The sequence below is a fragment of the Quercus lobata genome, chromosome 11, assembly GCF_001633185.2.
Source record: "Quercus lobata isolate SW786 chromosome 11, ValleyOak3.0 Primary Assembly, whole genome shotgun sequence".
Taxonomy (NCBI): Eukaryota; Viridiplantae; Streptophyta; class Magnoliopsida; order Fagales; family Fagaceae; genus Quercus; species Quercus lobata.
Genome location: NC_044914.1, coordinates 32,229,739 through 32,250,320, shown reverse-complemented (window position 1 = coordinate 32,250,320; position 20,582 = coordinate 32,229,739). Strand labels below are relative to the sequence as shown.

General features: G+C 37.7%; 2 protein-coding genes across 2 annotated transcripts; both read right to left on the bottom strand.

Moving 5' to 3' along the window:
* Positions 1–774: 774 nt before the first annotated feature.
* On the bottom strand, positions 775–1,231 carry LOC115966734 (tubulin alpha-2 chain-like; the record flags this gene model as incomplete). The annotated part of the gene is made up of 2 exons (XM_031085904.1): positions 775–1,070; positions 1,165–1,231. Coding segments are annotated over 2 exons (363 nt in total), but the record flags the coding sequence as incomplete, so codon positions are not given.
* Positions 1,232–8,777: 7,546 nt separating this feature from the next.
* LOC115969155 (classical arabinogalactan protein 9-like) lies at positions 8,778–11,729 on the bottom strand. Its single transcript, XM_031088729.1, has 2 exons — positions 10,944–11,729; positions 8,778–9,137 (listed from the first exon to the last, which is right to left on the bottom strand). The coding sequence occupies exons 1-2, from the start codon at positions 11,535–11,537 to the stop codon at positions 9,054–9,056; spliced, it is 678 nt and encodes a 225-aa protein (XP_030944589.1). The 5' UTR covers positions 11,538–11,729; the 3' UTR covers positions 8,778–9,053.
* Positions 11,730–20,582: the final 8,853 nt, after the last annotated feature.

Genomic DNA, 20,582 nt, shown 5'->3' with positions numbered 1-20,582 from the left:
AAGGGGATCCAACTTTTAGAATTCAAAAATTATGTAAGAGTGAGAGCCTTGTAGAGAGAAGTTTGGTTGACAATATTCAACATTACTCTTTACAAGAAGCACAATTAGATGCTGGAAAAACTCCAATTTTCCAACCTCTAATCATTCCTTATCAAATAAAATCCCAAAAACGAGGTGGTATTATACGTAAACATTGTATGCAATATCCCTATCACATGGGTGAATCCCACAACCCCTATGTGAATGCAACTATAACAAAAAATAATAAATCGTCTAAGTAGGACCTTCCACTTATTGATATTTGATGGCACAATTTACTTGGAGGGAAAAAATATATATATTACAAGTTTTTTAAAGGCGAAAAACACATTTTGGTCCCTATATTTTCGCACGATTCCTACTTTGGTCCCTAAATTTTATTTTTACCGCTTTTAGTCCATGTTTAGAAAAACGCCTTCTATTTTAGTCATTTCCGTCAGTGCCGTTAGAGCACTGACCTACGTGGCAAACGGAATTATTAAAATAATAATAAAAATTTTTATTTTGTCATTAAAAATTGCCAAGTCAGCATTTAAATTTTAAAAAATAATTTATTAAATTTAACTAAATAAAAAAATAAAAAACAGAAAAAAAAAAAAATCACATTAATTAAGATTGAAGTGTGTCTTGAGCAAGAACAACAAGAACACAAACCCAGATTTAAGAACACAAAATTAAAATCCAAAAATCACAAACCCAAAAAATAAGAACATCAAATTAAACCTCAACAAGGAATTAAACATGAAGAAAAAGCACAGCGACATCAGTGTGCTCGAGGAGGGAATGTGTGGAAAGGACGCTGTTGTAAGGCTCTACAACGGGTGTGGAGACCTGTGGTGAGGGATAGACAGTGAAACCAAGCTTCGACTTTTTGCCATAATCAACAGAGAGGCGCTCCAAAAGAAGCAATCCAAGACCAGATCTGGTATCGCCACCAACAGAATTGAAAACCAAGAAACCTTGAAGACCAGTGCAGTTATCTGCAAGCTTTCGGATCCTATCCAAGCAAAGATCAACAATCTCTTTTCCAACAGCCATAAATTAAACAACACACAAGAATTGTCAACATAAATAAACAACCACAAAAACACAGTATATAACAATAAGGGAGTTTGGAAAAATTACTGGTGTAGTGGCCACGGGCAAAGTTGTTGGCAGCATCTTCCTTGCCACTGATGAGTTGCTCAGGGTTTGGTCACTGTGATTGTCCCTGAGTTCGTGGCTTGCTTCAGACGTGGTGGTTGATGGGTTTTTCTGAGTTTAAGATTTTTTTGTTTGGATTGATTGTGAGATATTTTTGGATTGATTTGGTAGTTTGGAGTTTTAGGATTTGATGATTTTGCTGGGTTGAGAATATGGTGATTTTGAAAATTTTAATTTTTGAATTTTAATTTTTGGGTTTGTGTACTTAAATCTGGGTTTGTGTTCTTATTGTTCTTGCTCAAGACACACTTCAATCTTAATTAATGTGATTTTTTATTTTTATTTCTGTTTTTTATTTTTTTATTTAGTTAAATTTAATAAATTATTTTTAAAAATTTAAATGCTGACTTGGCATTTTTTAATGACAAAATAAAATTTATTATTATTATTTTAATAATTCCGTTTGCCACGTAGGTCAGTGCCCTAACGGCACTGACGGAAAGGACTAAAACAAAAGGCGTTTTTCTAAACAAGGACTAAAAGCGGTAAAAATAAAATTTAGGGACCAAAGTAGGAATCGTGCGAAAATGTAGGGACCAAAATGTGTTTTTCGCCTTTTTTAAATTTTGATATCCCAAACCCACATATAATTGATTAACTTTAGGTACATATTTGAATGAATAATAGCCTCCTTTTAGCGAAAAAAACGAGATGTTAATAACCTTTTGTATTTATTAACGAGATCTTGGTAATTTTCAATCATGTACCTTGGACTTCTTGTGAAGCTTGAAGGTAAAACAAATCTTTTTCTAGCAGATGCAGGGGTAGTATCACCCCTCATAATTGCATCCTTCAATCCATTATACAGTTCAATCCTTAACTTTTCTTGGTTATTCTTCACCCCATAAGTCTTATTGCCTCAATACATGTATAGGCATCTACATCAAATTGCTGAAATAATCGACCACCAGATATCAAAGTATGTCCCTCACCATTACACTCTTGCAATCTAAATGCATAATACTCTCTCATTGTAACAAAGTCATTTGTGTCAGATCTGATCTCATCTATATTTCTACACAAAATGCCAAGCATAAAGCCATCCTCACCATATGGAAATAAAAGAGGATGTTGCAATGCCATGTACGATGGATGCAACTCATTGATCCTATGTTTCCCTCCTTTTAACTCCACAATAATATCATGGTATGCATTATCAACACCAATATCGCCAACAATGATTGTAGCAATTTCAGAACATGTAGGAAGATTGAACTCTCTTCCATCTGTAGTTCGTGAGCCAATAAGACGTAATCTTAAACAATGGATATCACATTGTATGAAATGATCTCTAGACATACGAAATATCTTCACCAAACTGTTTGACTCATCAAACATTTGGACCAATGTGTCAACAATAGATGGATCAAGGTCTTTATTAACAAGATTTCTACCAAAGGCATTCATTCTATATTGGACTTCATTTTTAGTATCATAGAAATATAGTTGTGCAAATTGTGGGTCCTCACCATTATTAGGAAGAAGTGTTCCAATCCTATGGTGGGTTTGACCATTAAGTCTGAAAATGTAAGGGCCTCTACCATCGTTAACTCTATTATCCACCTTGCCACCTATGGATGTCATTGCAAACATTGCATTATAACTCCTTATTTGAGTCTTGAATGTTTTAGATCGTTGTACACTAAGAGGATCTAATAGCTCATTAAGAAGAAGAGGTGTTTTTTTTTTTTTAAGCAAAGGCAACTTCACCTTACCCTCCATACAACACAGAAAATTTTGGATTTCTAGGCCTCTTAGATTTTACACTTCTTTCTTCATACCATAATACTGCACCACAATGGTTACATACATAAGAAGGTGGGCCAAAATTCCAAGGTTCAATATCATTAGTTAAGTTCGACTCATTTTCTCCAAAGGAATGGAAAATATTAACATCAATATCTAACGAATCTTTTGTCTCAAAAAGGTTCATACTTATACTAGGTAAATGTAACGAAGAGTTTTCATGATTGACCACCGTACTATCTCTCCCCCCACCCTTTTTTTTTTTTTCAAGCAATGTCTATTTTTCTGTATTTCCTAGCTTCAGTAACTTTATTTTGTAAAGTATTTTCTTTCATATTGTTTTCTTTTGGATCGCTTCTTAAACATTATCATCCATCTTTTTTGTCGTGTTATTCTTGTATTTTCCATTTTTTCTTTTACTATTATAAAATGTTAAAGTGGAAAAAAAAAATAGCATCTGTTTTAAGAATCAAAGGGTACATATTTAATAATCTTTTTAAACTATTTTTGTTCAAATATTTTTTATTGGAACATCAACAAATGATAAAGAGACACAAATCTAAATAAAAGGAAAATTAGGCTGTATTGACCTCTCAATTTAATTTAGTAGCTCTTCTTGAATAGTAAAAAAGGTCTTACAAGCCAAAGTAGAGATGATAAATCTACAATAGCACATGAGAATAAAAATGTCATTGAAAACACAAAACATAGCAAAACATGGCAGGTTTATTTGAAGTAAACAGTAAGAAATTTGAATGTCTAATAAAACCAAACTGAAGTTTAATAACACTAAAATAATTTTATGTTCTATTTTGTATATAAGTATTCAATAAGGGATAGAAAAAATAGGAGAATAGTGTAAAAGAGACTACAGAAAAGAGTCAGAAATAATCATTGTAAGGAAGTTGATAATAGTTTCTTTGACAGTAAGAATCAAGATTAATTACACATAGGTTCCTCAAATTTATTAGGCTTTGCTTCAAAATTACACAAAGAGATAGATTAGATTATATGCACACCCAAGTTATGGAATTCATGAAACTTTTCACCCATTATTATGTAATCAACTATTCATAAAATATCCCATCAAAAAAAAAAAAAACTATTCATAAAATAAATAAATAAAAGTAAATCATCTATAAGTACTCAAATCCAAAACACTAAGACATACACAATAAAAAAAAATGAATAAAAAAAATAAGCAAAGCTAACAACAACAACATAAAAAATAAAAATAAAAATAAAAACCCTGCCAATAAACTTAGCCTAATAGCCTGAGCAGTACAAAAATTAACAGATACCAAGTCTAATAGAACAATTTTGAACTATATGAGAAATTATTCTTAAAGCAAAAAGAAAGCGGAAGATGCTCAAAAAAAAAAAAAAAAAAAACCAAAACAAAATAAGTATTCCAGTAAATCAGAGACATGATCAGTAGAGAAATAATAGTAAAATTAAATATCAAGAAAAAAAAGAAAAAAAAAAAAGGAGATCAGAGAAAATGCGGTTCAATCTACAGAAACTCAGTAATTAATATAAAAAATCCAATAATTTTACTTTAAAAAATTATAAATAATTGTACTCTCCAAACATTTAGATTTCAAACCATCTATGTTTCTAATATGGCTATTAAAATCAAGGGTTGTTTCCATTTAAAAGGTAATCCAGCAGTTCAACGTTTTTTTTCTTTTCTTTTCTTTTATTCTTTTGAGAACGATTCAACAAAACATAGATCTAAAAATTAGTGTGTAAACCATACAATCATATTAAGGAAATAATTCCCTAACATGCAGTAGTTGACAAAACGTAAATCAATTCAAATTTTAGGGGCAAACCAAAAAAAGCTCAAACCTAACAAAAATCTACCCAAAAAAAAAAAAAAATCAATACAACAATAGAACAAAACAGAACTCAAGAAATTGAAGAAATAAGTCGGAAATTAGGGAAAATGGTAGCTGTAGGGATAAGGGCCCAAAATTGTATATTGGGCTTTGGGCTTTGACCGAGAACATTGATTGGTCTGAGGACGAATAAGTAGTTGTGAGGGTGTTAAGTTCAGAGTCCCATAAGTAACGTACAAGCGAAAAGGTTGAGAAAGGTGGTTCGAGGAGGATTGTCTCCTCGGATAAATGAAGCACGGATCGAATGTATGTTCTATCACTCAAAGTGACCTTCCAAAAAATGCCACTGAGAGGGACGTGCCTTATGAATGTACCGGAAGAATGGGAGTTCAGAAATATTAAAGGAAAAACTGCTACCACCGCATTAAATACTCTGCAGCTAACTTTCTAGCTACATTAATGTGAAGAAGACCCTTGAACAGTGCTGTCTTGGCTGCCTCAACTCACAGAAGGCCTGAGGGGGTGTCCGATGGGACAGACACTCAAGTAGTGGCTTAAATGATCAACAAATGTATGGTCAAGATCATCAAAAGGGAACTATATAATGTAAGAGACCATTCATGGAAGAGAGATCGGAAAAGAGAGAGAAAAAGGACGGTAGCAATCAAAATTGTATTAGTAATCTGTTGAATTGATTTATATTATAACTTACCTCCTCGAACCATACCGAGAGTGAATTTATTTGGATCAATCCTTCTTGCTTTTGTTTGATTATCTTTCAAACCCATTCTGGCCGTTGTTCAACTCATTAGGGCCTAATTCTCTAACTCACTCTCTACAAATTTATTGTACTAGGCTCACTGGGCCAATATCCCTTTACATTTTGGGTTTGGGCTCCAAAATGTGTCCCTACAATAGCCAAACCTTAAACCTTGATTGAGTAATGCAGCAAAATAGTATTTAACAAAATCTTTGTTATCTATATGTTTGTTTCTATTAAAAGAATGCAGTAAATAATTCCAGGGAAACCATAATTTCACTTTGAGAAAAATCATCAATAAATGTTCACTCTACAGTAATTGACAAAACATAAAGGCAAACAAAAAAAACAAAAAAAAAAAAGTGAAAACCTAACAAAAATTTGCCAAACAAAAATAAAATCTAACCAATACAACAATTGAAGAAAACATAACTCAATAAACTGAAGAAAAATAAATGGAAAATTAGGGTAACAGGTAGCCAAACCTTAAACCTTGATTGAGAGATTCTTTTTGTGGAAGACCTAATGGGTTTATCTGGCACAAGGAATCAATAATTTGCAATTGGAGAAAAAGATGGAAGAGAAAGGAAAAAAATTAAATTCAGTAGATGGAAAAACGATCTGTAGGCAGTTTTAGGCAATTGGGAATGGTAGTTGAATAGAAAAAAAGAAAAAAAAAAGGAAAAAAAAAAAAAGGCGTGCTTACCTTTTGAATTGTCAATTGTTGCAGAGAAGGAATGGTTTTGACTTCTGAATAGTTTGTTGTCACAAAGGAATGTCGATAGAAAAGTAATAGGGCAGAGAACGAATAAAGCAGTGAAAAAGGGAAGGAAAGGGAGGAAAATTGGTAGGAGAAGTTAGAATGAACATGTAAAACAATGGAGAGAGGGGTTTTGTATTTGTGTTTGTACGTTTGGCCGAATGACTGCGCCGCTTGATGGTTTTAAGTTTTCGCACTGCTTGAATGGTGTTTATAAGTTTTCGCCTTTTTTTTTTTTTTTTTTTTTTGCGCTTCCTTTTCTAGGAGCGTGGTAGGTTTTTAAGGGTTTTTTTTTGCTAATGTGGGAAAACCTCCTTAATTGCAGGAATATGCTTCTGCTTTTATATATAGTATTAGATATGTCTAAGAGGATAAACATGAGTTCAAAAACTCTTAAATAGAGGAACTAGAGGGAAATTTGAATATCTTAATTCATCTACCTCTATAAAATCAAGAACAAACCATCATGAAAAGGGGATCCAAGTATAAGTGCTTATGGAGTGTGGGGGGCAAGGGCCGGGGTTCAAGTCTCTAGAAGGGAATTTCACACACATATACAATTAGATTAGGTTAGAGTAGAATTCCATCTTGTATCAAAAAAAAAAAAAACTTTTAGAATTCAAAAATTATGTAAGAGAGAGAGCCTTGTAGAGAGAAGTTAGGTTGACAATATTCAACATTACTCTTTACAAGAAGCACAATTAGATGCTGGAAAAACTCCAATTTTCCAACCTCTAATCATTCCTTATCAAATGAAATCCCAAAAACGAGGTGGTATTATACGTAAACATTGTATGCAATATCCCTATCACATGGAGTGAATCCCACAACCCTATGTGAATGCAACTATAACAAAAAATAATAAATCGTCTAAGTAGGACCTTCCACATTTGATAGCACAATTTACTTGGAGGGAAAAATATATACATTACAAGTTGTTTAAATTTTGATATCCCAAACCCACATATAATTGATTAACTTTAGGTACATATTTGAATGAATAATAGCCTCCTTTTAGCGAAAAAAAACGAGATGTCAATAACCTTTTGTATTTATTACCTTTCACTTGTGGAAAACAATTTTTTCCTCTTTTGGTAAGTACTGAAACTCTCTTCCAAAAATAAGATGGTTAAATTATTGAATGGGAAATGTTAACCAATGCGGGCATTTGTTTAGGAGTTATTTTTAGAAACATTTTATTAGGAGAATGATAAAATAATAAATGTTGTTAACAGTATTTTGTATTTTCTATATAAGTGATGTCAAAACTTTCTTATTATGGTTTATTAACAATTGTCCTAAGGGCATTTAATAACATGAACCTTATTGAAATAACCACGTCATTTGTTTGGTTTTCCGAGCTTTATCCTTGCCCAATCAAAGGGTTACCTTTCCTCAAGTAAGCTGAAATTTGTTAGTTTTCATGATTCCTTGCTGCTACGGAAATTGCTGAAAGTTTGACCGAAGTTGATGAGGCAATGCTAGGCTAAAGTTTGTCATAGCCCAGCCCCATTTAAAATGGATAAGATATTTAAGGTATCCCCTCTATGGCTCTACCATGTGAGAAGGTTAGGATGTATACATGTGAATGGCTCATGTTGTAAACGAGTAACAACTCAGGTTGTATTGGAATAGAAGACCATTTTTATCACTGCAAAAAGGTGCCGATAGCCATTAAAGAATGTCTGCGATAATATGGGTCCAATTGGACCATATGTTCACACTTCTTTGGATATCCTGAATATATTATATCAACAATATCACATATATATTCAGATATTCTTTTGGTTTCAAATACGTTCAGATATAGTGTGACTTGCACTAATTCAGATGTATAATATGAATTGCATTTTAATGGGCCATATGATGTTCTGGTCTGTCACGTCCACTTCTCTTTTGCAATGCAATGGGCCATATGATGCTCTTAGTCTCGAAAGTCCATGGTACTTACTTCGGCTAGCACTCTTTTCCAAAGCGAAGGGACATGTCCTGCTTTTGGTCTTGTAAACAATTCCTCTGTTTCACATGAATGAATTCTTTCTTTTTTTTTTTACCCAAAAGTACACATAATTGAGAAGGCATAATCTTAATTTTATTTTGATCACCCTTTTTATATCCTCCCTATCTTTTCCTCACCCAATTGGAGGTTTCCATTCTGGTTAATTATAATATTTGTAGGCCTAATTGTATTACTCAACCCAGGAAACTTGATAATATCAAAAATGTAATCCTCAAGAACGTTCATACAATTTTCCTTTAATTTCAACAAATTAGTTTCCCACTCTTACCAAACATGCAACAATATTTTTGCCTTTAGGCGGGGCTTCATTTATGCTCTAAAGTTTTTTTTTTTTTTTGGATAAGTGCTTAAGTATTTAATACGGAACAGGACTAATATGCTATTTGAGTATGTATTAACAGAACTGAATAAAAAGAGAGACAATAATGAATAATCAATCAAAAGTGAGGCATAGACAGAGAAAGAAAGAGGTAGCTACAATCCAATACAAAATAACTCCCCTCAATAGTCAATAATACATAAAACTCCCCTCCAAAAATCTCCCAAAGAATTCAACCGAATGTATATAGCTCAAATACACGTAGAAAGAAAGTCCCATCATCAGGTAGAACTATAATGATGGGCAGTAAGTAATATATAGAGGCAAAAGTGATAACACAGAAATATGAAGGTAAAAACGCAGCTCTAAAGAACCAACCATAGGAGAGCCCATCCAAAGACCAAGCTCCCAACCATCTTCTGAATGGACAAGATCTTCTCCACCCCACTCTGCAATATAAGGTTGCACCAAAGCTTGTTAAACAATAATAGCATTAATTGTAAAAGACAATATAATATATATGAAACATCAAAAACTAAATCCCATGACACAATTTTTGCTTATCATCGGACATTCCATATCGTTGTGAAGAAAAATCCTAGACATATTTGATCATCCCCTTCCCCTGTTTACCATTTTCAGGTATGTGACAACATGAGCAAGGGTAGGAGTAGGACAGGTTCTCAGTTGCTACTTGAAGTGAAATGTGTCTAATTACTTAATTGTGTGAGATGACTACCAAAATCTCAATCAACCAAATATCTTTAGGAATCATATATGTCTGGACATGCAATGTAGATCCTTTCTAAAAGTAATTACAGTCAATGAAACAGAAACATACACCCAAAAAGAACATAAATGAAAAAGAAATGTCTATACTAGACTAAAAATGATTTAAAGTTGCAGCATAAAAGTAGTACAAAATTTTACTTTGGGGCCAGTACCTGTTAGCTACTGCTTTGTTTTATTCTAATATAAATTGGGACCTTTTTTTTTTTTTTTTTTTTTTTTTTTGGAGAAGAATATAAATTGGGACCTGATTTGTAAGAAAATATTTTTATTTTAAAACATGGTAATAAATAGTTTTTTTTTTTTTTTAATAATCAATAATAATAAAACAACAAAGTCCCAAAACTTTGGTGGGTTTGCTAAAAATTAGTAAATATCAATCTCACAAATCTAATATAATAGTATTTTTTACATGGAAACTACCCTAATCTCAATCTGTAGCATGATCCATTGGTATGCAAGTTCACTTTTTAAATTACCAAATCATTCATTAAAATACTTTGCACCTGAAACTGTGTGAACCAGCACGCACGAGAGTACAGGCACCCCATGCTATGACCTATCTTTATCTTTGCAGACTTAGAATTCTGTGTCTTGTGTTGCGGTCTCACTCCTAGCCACAACACTTTGTGCCTCTCTATATATATCTGCTCAATCGCTAGCTGGCAATGGCATCAACCCCTACAACTTTCTCTCTTTTTCTTTCCCTTGTCTTTTATTGGTTTTTTTTTAATAGGTCACGTTTACTTCCTTCGTACGGTGCAATCAATTACTATTCATGTGAATCGTCTGATTTGGATTTGCTATTGTTATACCTGATGAAGGAGAAGAGGATGGGGAGGGACTAGATGGTAATAGTAGTGTCCGAAAATCTTTTTAATTTTTTTTTTTAATTTTAAATAGTTAAAAAAAGGAACACGTGCTTTTCTGACTATACAGTACTAATCAGATCTACACGGCTCCCCAACCTCACGTGAGTTCCAGCCAATAGAACTGGAACACCGGAGACACATGATCAAAAGTCTGACACACAGAAAGATCCACTTCATCCTCGACTACATTGCTCCCTCGCCGCAACAGGAAAAAACTACCTTGGAAATTAACTTCCTCTAACTAACTCTATAAACTAGATCATCATAAGTTTAAGGACTCATTAATCCAAATTAACATTCATCTTATATTTTTAAAAAAAAACATTGATTATCAACTGTTTAAATTTTTTTTTTTTTTTTTTTTTAAATGTAAAATTACTATCACTATTTTTTTATGTATCTGATTCTATATCACTTTATTAACATTTTGGAGACTAAAACCAGATCGATCGTATGGTAATACTTCAAAGTTGGAAACCTTAAACACTAAGATCGATCGGCGCTAAACGACGATGGATCATGTTCATGTGCACATTTTTATGTGTCTTAAATATATTATTTATTAGTAGGGCAAAAAAGGAGGAGGAGACTTACGTCGTCGTTTTGAGCTGGTCCAGGAGCAGCAGTTCCGAGCAAGCTAGGTGCTGGAGCATCAGTTGGTGGAGCCGGTGGACTCAGCCCCAAGGGAGACGGAGCTGGAGATTTCACCTTCTTCTTGCTTGGTGCTGGTGCAGGGACTGAAGCAGGTGGCGATGCGAGTGGTGCAGGTGGTGGAGTTGCCGGAGGAGGAGTTGCTGGTGGAGGGGTAGCAGGTGGTGGGGTTGCTGGAGGAGGGGTAGCTGGAGGTGGAGTTGCGGGAGGTGGAGTGGCTGGTGGAGGAGTAGCCGGAGGAGGCGATGCAGGAGGTGGAGAGCTAACTGGTGGAGGAGTAGCCGGAGGAGGAGCGCTCACCGGTGGTGGAGTAGCCGCCGGTGGAGGAGACTGAGTAACTGGAGGTGGCGATGTAGCCGCAGGAGTAGGCGGAGCAGTGGTGGTGGCCGGAGGTGGTGCACCAGATGGAGGACTAGACTGAGTCGGTGGAGAAGGCGTGTTGGGAGTAGAGCTGGGAGAAGTCGCCGGAGATTGACCCCCGACGCCGGCGATCACAATGCAGACAAATCCTACAAAAAACGCTGCCCTCCGATCCATCGTAATTTCTCTTATCGTGCGCACCCTCTCACTGCTTATCCTGCGCACTGTCAGTGCTCACAGTGCTAATAAGACCCAGAGAGAGAGAGCGAGCGCGAGTTTTTTTTTTTTTTTTGCTTTTTAGTTTGTGTGAGAGAGAGAGAGTGTGTATTTAGTGGGAAAATGGCACAGAATATAAATAGGCGTATAAGGGTTTGTTTGGGGTTTTGGATTTTGGATCTGTGAGAGACTTGTTATAATAACTCTGTATAGGAAGGTTCGGGATTATTGGTCCACATTGGATGATTTGTGCTACCAAACAGATCTGTAGCCGTTCGATCATGATGTGGTTCCCATTTATTTTTTTGCTCTGTGTGGGGGAATGATTGATCTGGATGCCACGTGGGCTACTGGCTTTTTAATCCCGTTGTTAATGTGTGTTTACGGAGAAATTATAACATTCACATAGTGGACAAATGATATGGTCCATCATTCCACTAAAAGCTTTCATCTATTTAAAATTGTTAGTTAAAAAAAATTTTAACAGAAATTAATTACTTATGCAGTAATTTTAAATAAATAAAAATTTTTTAGTGAAATAATTGACAAATAACATAGTCCACCATATGAAACTATAATTTCTCGTGTGTATGGCAGTGAATCTTGGTTTTACCGGGTTTGTTGGTGGTTCCCTTTTCGAGTTTTACCTTTTCGGGTGAAAACACAAATAGGTGATGCTGTGGGACCTGCTTGGATGGTGGAATTTATTTAAATTAAAAAATATTAAAATTATTGTCCATTTTTACAAGTCTTTAAAATTAAAAGTTGTTGTTTAAAAATATGTGTGAAAATATGTGTGGATAAAAAAAAGTGTAAAAATACATGTAATATTATTTAAAAATTGAAAATTATTGTTTAAAAACACAAACTAAACGCTCCCTTATTGTCTAAAAAATTTCAAACTAATAATGTGTTGATAAACAATGTGTTGCATTCCTGGTTTTGCAAACCAAAACAGTTAGAAAACCTGAAAAAATTTCAGTTTTTTATTTTACTTTTGTTTTTTTTTTTTTTTTTTTTTTTGAGGAAATAGTTTTACTTGTTGAATCAACTATTTTTATCAATTTTTGCCATTTTTATCCTACTGGTTTAAGGTTTGATTCTTGGTTGATTTAGTTAGACCGATTTAATTTTTAAAACCACGAGTGTAACCATGGTAATCTCTTACAGCTAGTTGTTAACTTGTATAATATATAGAAAAATTGTAATTAACAAGTATCAATAGATAATTTTTTTTTTTGAGAATCCAATAAATAAAAAGATAAACTAGAGAATTTGTAATAATTTTTAAGTGTGAATTAATTATAATCTTTATAGTGTGGGGTTACTTTATTTAAGATTTAGTAAGATTTAATTAATTCAAAATAACACAGATTAGCACCATTTTCATTTTCAACTCTAACAACTAAATTAATATGTCTTACAAATATAAAGAAGCAAAAATGTGAGGTTTGAAAAGTTTTTCAGTTTATACCTTTATATGGTAATATTAGAAGAAATTAACAAAAAATTTAAAAACTTATAGTTTATATTATTATTATATAGATAGATAACATGGAGGAATCATTGAGAGTTTGAACTTAGGACATTAATCCCAAATAAATTACATAGATGTGATCCTTTGTCTCGTTAGCCTACTAAATAAGTACTCATTTTGATTGCCGAATAAAGTAATAGCTCTAGGGTAAAAATGTTTTGGTTGAATCTATCAAACTCAAGTGTATGTGTATGCTGAGATAATAAATGGTCACTAGATTATGGTATGGCTGACCTAAATACATAGGGCGAATGGCAAGAAATGTCAGTTGGAATAAATTAGAATTAATCCCTTGACACCAACCAAGATAGAAAGTGTTCATTCTAGATGTGAATTCCATAAGGGGTGATTCTCCTATCACTCAGGCTCAGAGGGTAGTGTCAATGTGACCCATATATGTTGGCATCTAAACCCTTCTCTTAAATAACTGTACAAGTGGTAGGTTCTTTTAATGAAACACAGCACTTGTGTTTTTATGTGGATAATCTAGTTAGGAACCTTCACCTATTCTTAAAATGTCTCCTTATTTTGGTGACCCTGGCTTATAAATGTTGTATTATTTATGAAAAGAGTTCGGTTCACAAATGCATTTAGAGTATTTGTTAGTAAATCATTTTAAGAAAGTTTTAATATAAGTTTTATAAAAAATATAAAAAATCTATCCAAAAAAAATTAGTTAGTTTTCTAAAAATGGTTCACTAAAAAAAATGCTTTTTAAGGAATTCATTAACTTTTGCCTTATGAAAAACACTAAATAGTTGTCATGAGAGACAAGCTGGTCCACTCTGGTTGTTATGACAAAAAGCTTTGTCCATTAAAAATTTTGTTGGGGAAATTGGTTTGTTAGAGCTTTCATTAACCTTAATGGGCTCATAATCATGACATTGAGATATTGCTAACATGTACTCCTCCAACCTAATATATCATTGCTCTAAGTTTAAAATTTCAATTCACCACTTAGTATTTTTAACTTTTACAGGCTGAACTTGTTAAACAAAACCCCATCTATTAATGATGATATTTTTAGAATCCAACAACATTTAGCACTAAAATGCATGAAATATAGGAAGATTTCAACCTTTTTCTTTTAGTTGAAGTGACAGTTAATTTGTAATATTATGTGCTTCATACGGTTCTAGTTAAATCTCATACTATAAATTGATGCCCTACTATATGCCTAGAAAACAGACCAAACGTGATATTCTACCACAACAATTTGTGATGACGTTGAAAATTGTCACCAATGAGTCACACCGTACTCGCGACTCAAAGCGAACCTGCACACCAAGAACGAACGGAAGAAGACCTTTAGAGAGCACCGGTGTGGTGCCGGCCAAACACTCTCCGAAGGTCAAGTCAGAATTTGTCCTTTTTCCTCTAGAGCGTTAAAGAGGGTCAATTTTTCGTACCTTGATTTGCGTGAATGTTACTCCTTTTATAGTAATAGAGAGTTGGCTTTTCTTCTTGACCTCCAGATCTTTCCAATGTGGGACTCTGATACAATTTCCCTTATTGGATCTTAGGGCTTTTTCTAGGCAATAGAGATTTCGGATCATGGGCCCTTACTGCACCTGTGAGCGATGGGCCTTCGAGGCGTGTGGGACCATCTTTATACAGGCCCAACAGTTTCAATCCGTCCGGCCCATTAAGGTCGGCCCATCAGACCATTTTATCATCTCCAGTTGCCCCCTTCACCCCAATAGTCCGTCCGCTTTAGGGTAAGGATCAATGGGGTGACGATCCCAACGTGGTGTATGACGGGTCCTTTTATGACGGAATGCACTCCGTGATACGTCAATGTTTAAACTGGTCGACGGATTCATGCAAGATGTAATGACGATTGCAGATAGATAAATCCGTCAGAAGAAGATTCATCAAGTTGACGGTTACATGAAGGGTACAATCCGTCGATGCGTACTGACAGGTTGTCAGCATTTATTGAGCATGCCACGTGTCAATCTCTGATTGGCCGTTGTATGGGATCGAAGCGTCGCTTCGTCTTCCGTGCATCTTCTATATATATATAAGGCGCCTCAATCCCATTTACACAATTTTCAACCAGAAATCGTCTGTCAGAGCGAAACTGTCAACTTTGTCAGAGCACCCCGTCGAGGACGAGCATCCCCCGATTACAACAACCGGCACCCATCCTCCGCCAAGGGAGGTAAGTATTTACTTTCATACAATAATCAAGTTACATTTCTGTCCAAGCATTGTTGTTAGGATTACTATACCCGTCAATGTTTTCAAACCCGTCAGTCTTAGGTTTCATCGTCAATTGTAGGAAATGTCTAGTGCGTCAAGTAACCAGTCGGTGGTTCGTGACGGGGCGGAATACGAAGATGTATACCCGTCCGGTCATAAAGACCAAGAGAGCCCCGGCGAAGATAGGAGTCCGTCTGCCTCCTCTTCGTCCTTAACAAATGAGGATGTGGAGATAGTCGAAATAGAGGGTTCTGATGACGATGGGAATCAGAAACCGAAGTCCGTTGTAGGTGCTGATGGACTAAGGCAGTTCATCACGCTGCCAGAGTGGACAGTGCATAGGTTCACATCCGTCATCAGGGAGAGACATTTCAGTACTTTCAGAACCAACTTTCAAATACCAGACTATGTTTCCATCCGTCTACCCTATGTGTTGGAGAAGTGTTACTATGAAGGGGTTGAGGGTGTCGGAGTATACGAACAGGCGTTGAAGGCAGGACTTCGGTTCCCGCTCTCAACACTTCATAGAGAACTCTTGCACTATCTGGGGTTGTCCGTCACACAGATATCCCCTAACGCCTGGAGGGTCTTCATAGCCATGGAGATTCTGTATGGTGCCATGTCGAATGGAGAAAGGAGACTGAAGGTCCGTGAATTTCTTCACTGTTACCGTCCAGACGAGATTTCTGGATCAAGGGGAATGTATAGTTTTGCTAGTCGGAGCCCCTTGTTGAAGGTGATCTTTGAGACCCCAGACTCAAACAGAGACTGGAAGAGTCGTTACTTCTTCCTTGAGGGTGACAGATGGATGAACCGTCCAGGGGAGACGGAGTATCTGCCCGTTGACACAACCTGGGCAGTGATAAATCAATCGCGTATGCACCCGTCTTAATTTTGCAATGCTTTTCATATCCGTCCATTTTTTTGTATGTCTTAGTCGTCTCTCTCTCTGCAGGTAGACGGCGCCCGCAAGTTAGCCTTGAAGAATTCAGCTTCCTTGAAAAGATTTGCAGAAAAAGTAAGCCGAAAGAGAGGACCTGAGCCAAGTTAGTGAATCCGAAAACAATACACTGGTATTGTGACGGTCCAGAACCTACACGCGAGGCCATTGCATACGACGAAAGAATACACAGACGTAAGTCCGTCAGCTTTTACCCTTGAAAATAGCCTTTAATTTTGAGAACATACTCATCCGTCCTGTATTGCAGAAATGGACGACGCGAAGAGAAGGGCAATGATAAAAACGCTGGCCGTCGAGCAAAAGAAGACGGGTGAGGTTGTAGTTCCCAAGGCGCCGGGGTCGTCGGCCAAGAGGAAGCAACCACCGAAGTCCGACCGTCCATTCAAGCAGCCGAAGGTTTCATTGGAACCCGTTGTGGGCCTGATGGCTGAGGGTTCTAAAGCCGTCACCCCAGCCAAACACGGATCTGGTAAGGGCTTCATGCAAGCCCCACCCGTCAGCGAGGAGAAACCCCCTCCCCTTCTCCGTGACGACTCGAAGTTTGCTTTGGAGAAGCTTTCGTCGATAATTTCCGCAGAAGACAACGAGGACCTGGGGAATCATTCGACGGAGGCAATGGGGGAGACGGGTTTATTCGCCGTTGGACAGGTAACCTTTTTATCCGTCAGCGTTTGTCCGCCCGCTCTTAGTTTTATATTTAACCCCTCTTAATTTTGTTTATTTCAGTCCTTGGTTATGATGAAGGGCTTGATGGACCGTTGCCTCAACCGTGAAGCGGCTCTGGAACGTGTTCGGTCAAAAGCTGGGCAGACGGAGGAGGAGCTTAGCCAACTGCACAAGTGGAAGTCCACAATGGAGCAGAAATTCGAACTGTCTGAGAAGACCAGAAAAGAGCTTGAACAGAGGACGGAAGAAGCTGGGAAGGCCTTGAAGGGTAAGGATGATGAAGTGAAGGATTTGAAGAAGAAGCTCCGTCAGGCCAGGGAGGACGCCGTCAAAGAGTATCGCGACTCTGAGGCTTTGCTGAAAGAGCTTGGGGGATCGTTCCTTCAAGGTTTTGACGATGCACTCCGTTAGGTAAAAAAGGCCTACCCAGATCTGGACGTGTCCATGATAACACTCACTGATCAAGATCAGACGTCTGCTCTGCCCGTCGCCTCAGAAAATACGGAGGACCTCTTTGGAGACAAAGCAGCTCAGGGTGACGGAGAGTCCGCTATACCGAATGAGGTTCCTGTTGCTGACGCCAAGAAAGCTGATTAACCCCTTGTAATTGTTGAGGAGGATCCGTCCCCTTTTTATATATTTTTAGTACTTTGTAAACTGTTTGTTTTAAGTTTGCTTTTGTACTGAACAATGTTTTTCTTTCATAATATGCTTCTTCATTATTTGTATCCGTTTAAGGATTTTCTCTTCGTCTTCTTGTATATTAAGTGTTAATTTGGACAAACTGCTCTGTTTATCCGTCCACTTAAAAAGTTTTCCTCACCTTTAATCGGACCCGTCTATGACGTATACGATGTACTATCCGTCCACTTTTATGGGCAGTTTTTTATCAAGTCGATGGTCCGTTCACCTTGTGGTGGTTATACCGTCCAATTAATGATCTTATTAAATTACTCACCGTTTTGGGTGATCCGTCCACTTTGTGGCGGCTACACCGTCCGCTTTATGTACGTATATAATTTATAAAACGTTTTGGGCGATCTGTCCCCTTTGTGACGGCTATACCGTCCACTTGTAAAATTATTCCCCGTTAGGGGTGATCCGTCCTCTTTGTGGCGGATACACCGTCCATTTTATGGACTTTTGTAAAATTATTACCCGTTAGGGGGTGATCCGTCCACTTTATGGACTTGTAAAATTATTCACCGTTAGGGGGTGATCCGTCCATTTTGTGGACTTGTAAAATTATTGCCCGTTAGGGGTGATCCGTCCACTTTATGGACTTGTAAAATTATTACCCGTTAGGGGGTGATCCGTCCACTTTATGGACTTGTAAAATTATTACCCGTTAGGGGGTGATCCGTCCATTTTATGGACTATGTAGTTATCCTTCAGGGACGATCCGTCGGACGCCCATCTTGTTGATTCCAAGTAATCATCCCTGTAGGATGATATCATCCCTGTGGGATGCTCCGTTCTTCTTGTGGACAATTGGAATGACATCCAAGTAGAAGATCATAATTGTATCTAATTATAGAGATGCGTAAAGGAAAAGTGCCTGCCCCCCTGGGCTTAAAAAAGGTACGACAAGATTGTAGCAATAGAAAAACAGTAAAATGAAAAACTTATAAAAAACATAAAAAGCCAAAAAGAAACATGGTTGCCGTTCGCCGTATTACTATCAGCGGTAGTATTTTCTCAAGTGCTCAGCATTCCATGGATGCGGTAGCTTCTTTCCGTCTGTTGTCTCCAGGTGGTATGTTCCTTTCCTTTTCCATGCCGTGACTCTATAAGGTCCTTCCCAGTTGGGGCCGAGTTTTCCCTGTGTAGGGTCTCTAGTTGTACCTATGACCCTCCTGAGTACAAGGTCTCCTACTTGGAAGTTTCTGTGTCGGACCCGGGAGTTGTAATGTCTGGCCATGCGATCCTGGTATCTAGCGATTCTTTGTTCCGCCGCCGACCTTACCTCATCTATCAGGTCCAGCTGTAGCCTCATGGATTCGTCGTTCCTGCTTTCGTCATGGTTGTGAACCCTGTAGCTTGTGAGCCCAACTTCTGCTAGGATGACCGCCTCACTCCCGTATGTCAGTCGAAATGGCGTCTCTCCTGTTGGAGTCCTCGCCGTTGTCCTGTATGCCCACAGTATGCTCGGCAATTCATCGGGCCATATGCTCTTTGCCCCCTCAAGCCAAGTCTTGATAATCTTTAGCAGGGATCGGTTCGTGACTTCAACCTGGCCATTAGCCTGAGGATGGGCGGGTGATGAGTAGTGGTTTTTTATTCTTAGCTGTGCGCAGAAATCCCGGAAGTGGCCGTTGTCGAACTGCCTCCCGTTATCTGAGACTAGGACTCTAGGAATACCGAATCTGCATACGATGCACCGCCAGACAAAACTTCTAATGTTCTTTTTTGTAATGGTGGCCAAGGCTTCCGCTTCTACCCATTTTGTGAAGTAGTCAATACCTACTACCAAGAATTTTAGCTGCTTTACCGCCGTTGGGAAAGGTCCCATGATATCTAGTCCCCACTGAGCGAACAGCCATGGAGCCGTTATAGGGGTCAGCTCTTCAGCTGGCTGTCCAATAAAATTGCTGAACCTCTGGCATTTGTCGCAGTTTTTAACGTAAGACTCGGCATCCTTCTGCATGGTTGGCCAGTAATACCTAACTCGTACCAGTTTGTGCACCAACGACCGCGATCCAGAATGGTTCCCGCATATCCCTTCGTGAACTTCCCTCATTACGTAGTCTGCCTCCTCAACCCCGAGGCATCTTAGATAAGGGCGGGAGAAACCTCTCTTGTAAAGAATGTCTTTTATCAAGACGAACCTTGCCGCTTGGACTTTTAGCTTCCTCGCTGCCTCCTTCTCTTGTGGCAATAACCCGTCCTTCAAGTATGAAGTTATCTGCGTAGTCCAGTTTCTTTCGGAGTGTATCTCCTGCATGTTGTCGGGGTCTATTAGTGGAAAGAGTTGAACAAAGGAAAGTACATTACCCGGTGTCACCATATGTTCTGCTGAAGCGGTCTTCGCTAGACGATCGGCGAGCTCATTTTCTTCCCTTGGTATTTGGACGACCGTCACTTTTAGCCCGTTGGTACTCGCCCTTACTTGATCAAGATATCTCTTCAACCTTTCCCCCTTGCATTCATAATCTCCGTTTACTTGATTGGTCACGACTTGAGAGTCGCAATGAACGACCACACTTTCAGCTCCGGCGGCTTTGGCTAGGTCGATTCCTGCTGCCACCGCTTCGTATTCTGCTTCATTGTTGGTAATGGGGAAGTCGAGACGGACCATACATTCGATCTTGTCTCCTTCAGGTGACAGCAATACTATGCCGGCCCCTCCAATTCGCCGATTGGATGATCCGTCGGTGTAGATGCTCCACTGGTGGGGTTCTTCTGCCCCCTTGTCCTCGTCATGCGTAAACTCTGCTATGAAGTCGGCTACGGCTTGTCCCTTAATGGCCACACGTGGTCGGTACTTGATATCAAACTCGCTCAATTCTATTGCCCACAACGTCAGTCGACCTGCGGCTTCAGGATTACTCAGTGCCCTTCGCAAGGGCTTGTCGGTCATTACGTTCACGGTATGGGCTTGAAAGTAGGGTTTGAGCTTACGAGCCGCCGTGACCAA

Excerpts from the sequence above, each read along its gene's own strand:
- LOC115969155 (XM_031088729.1), bottom strand. The coding sequence starts at position 11,537 with ATGGATCGGAGGGCAGCGTTTTTTGTAGGATTTGTCTGCATTGTGATC. Across the intron at positions 9,138-10,943 it reads GACCAGCTCAAAACGACGAC|AGTGGGGTGGAGAAGATCTT; the intron begins GTAAGTCTCCTC and ends CTTATATTGCAG.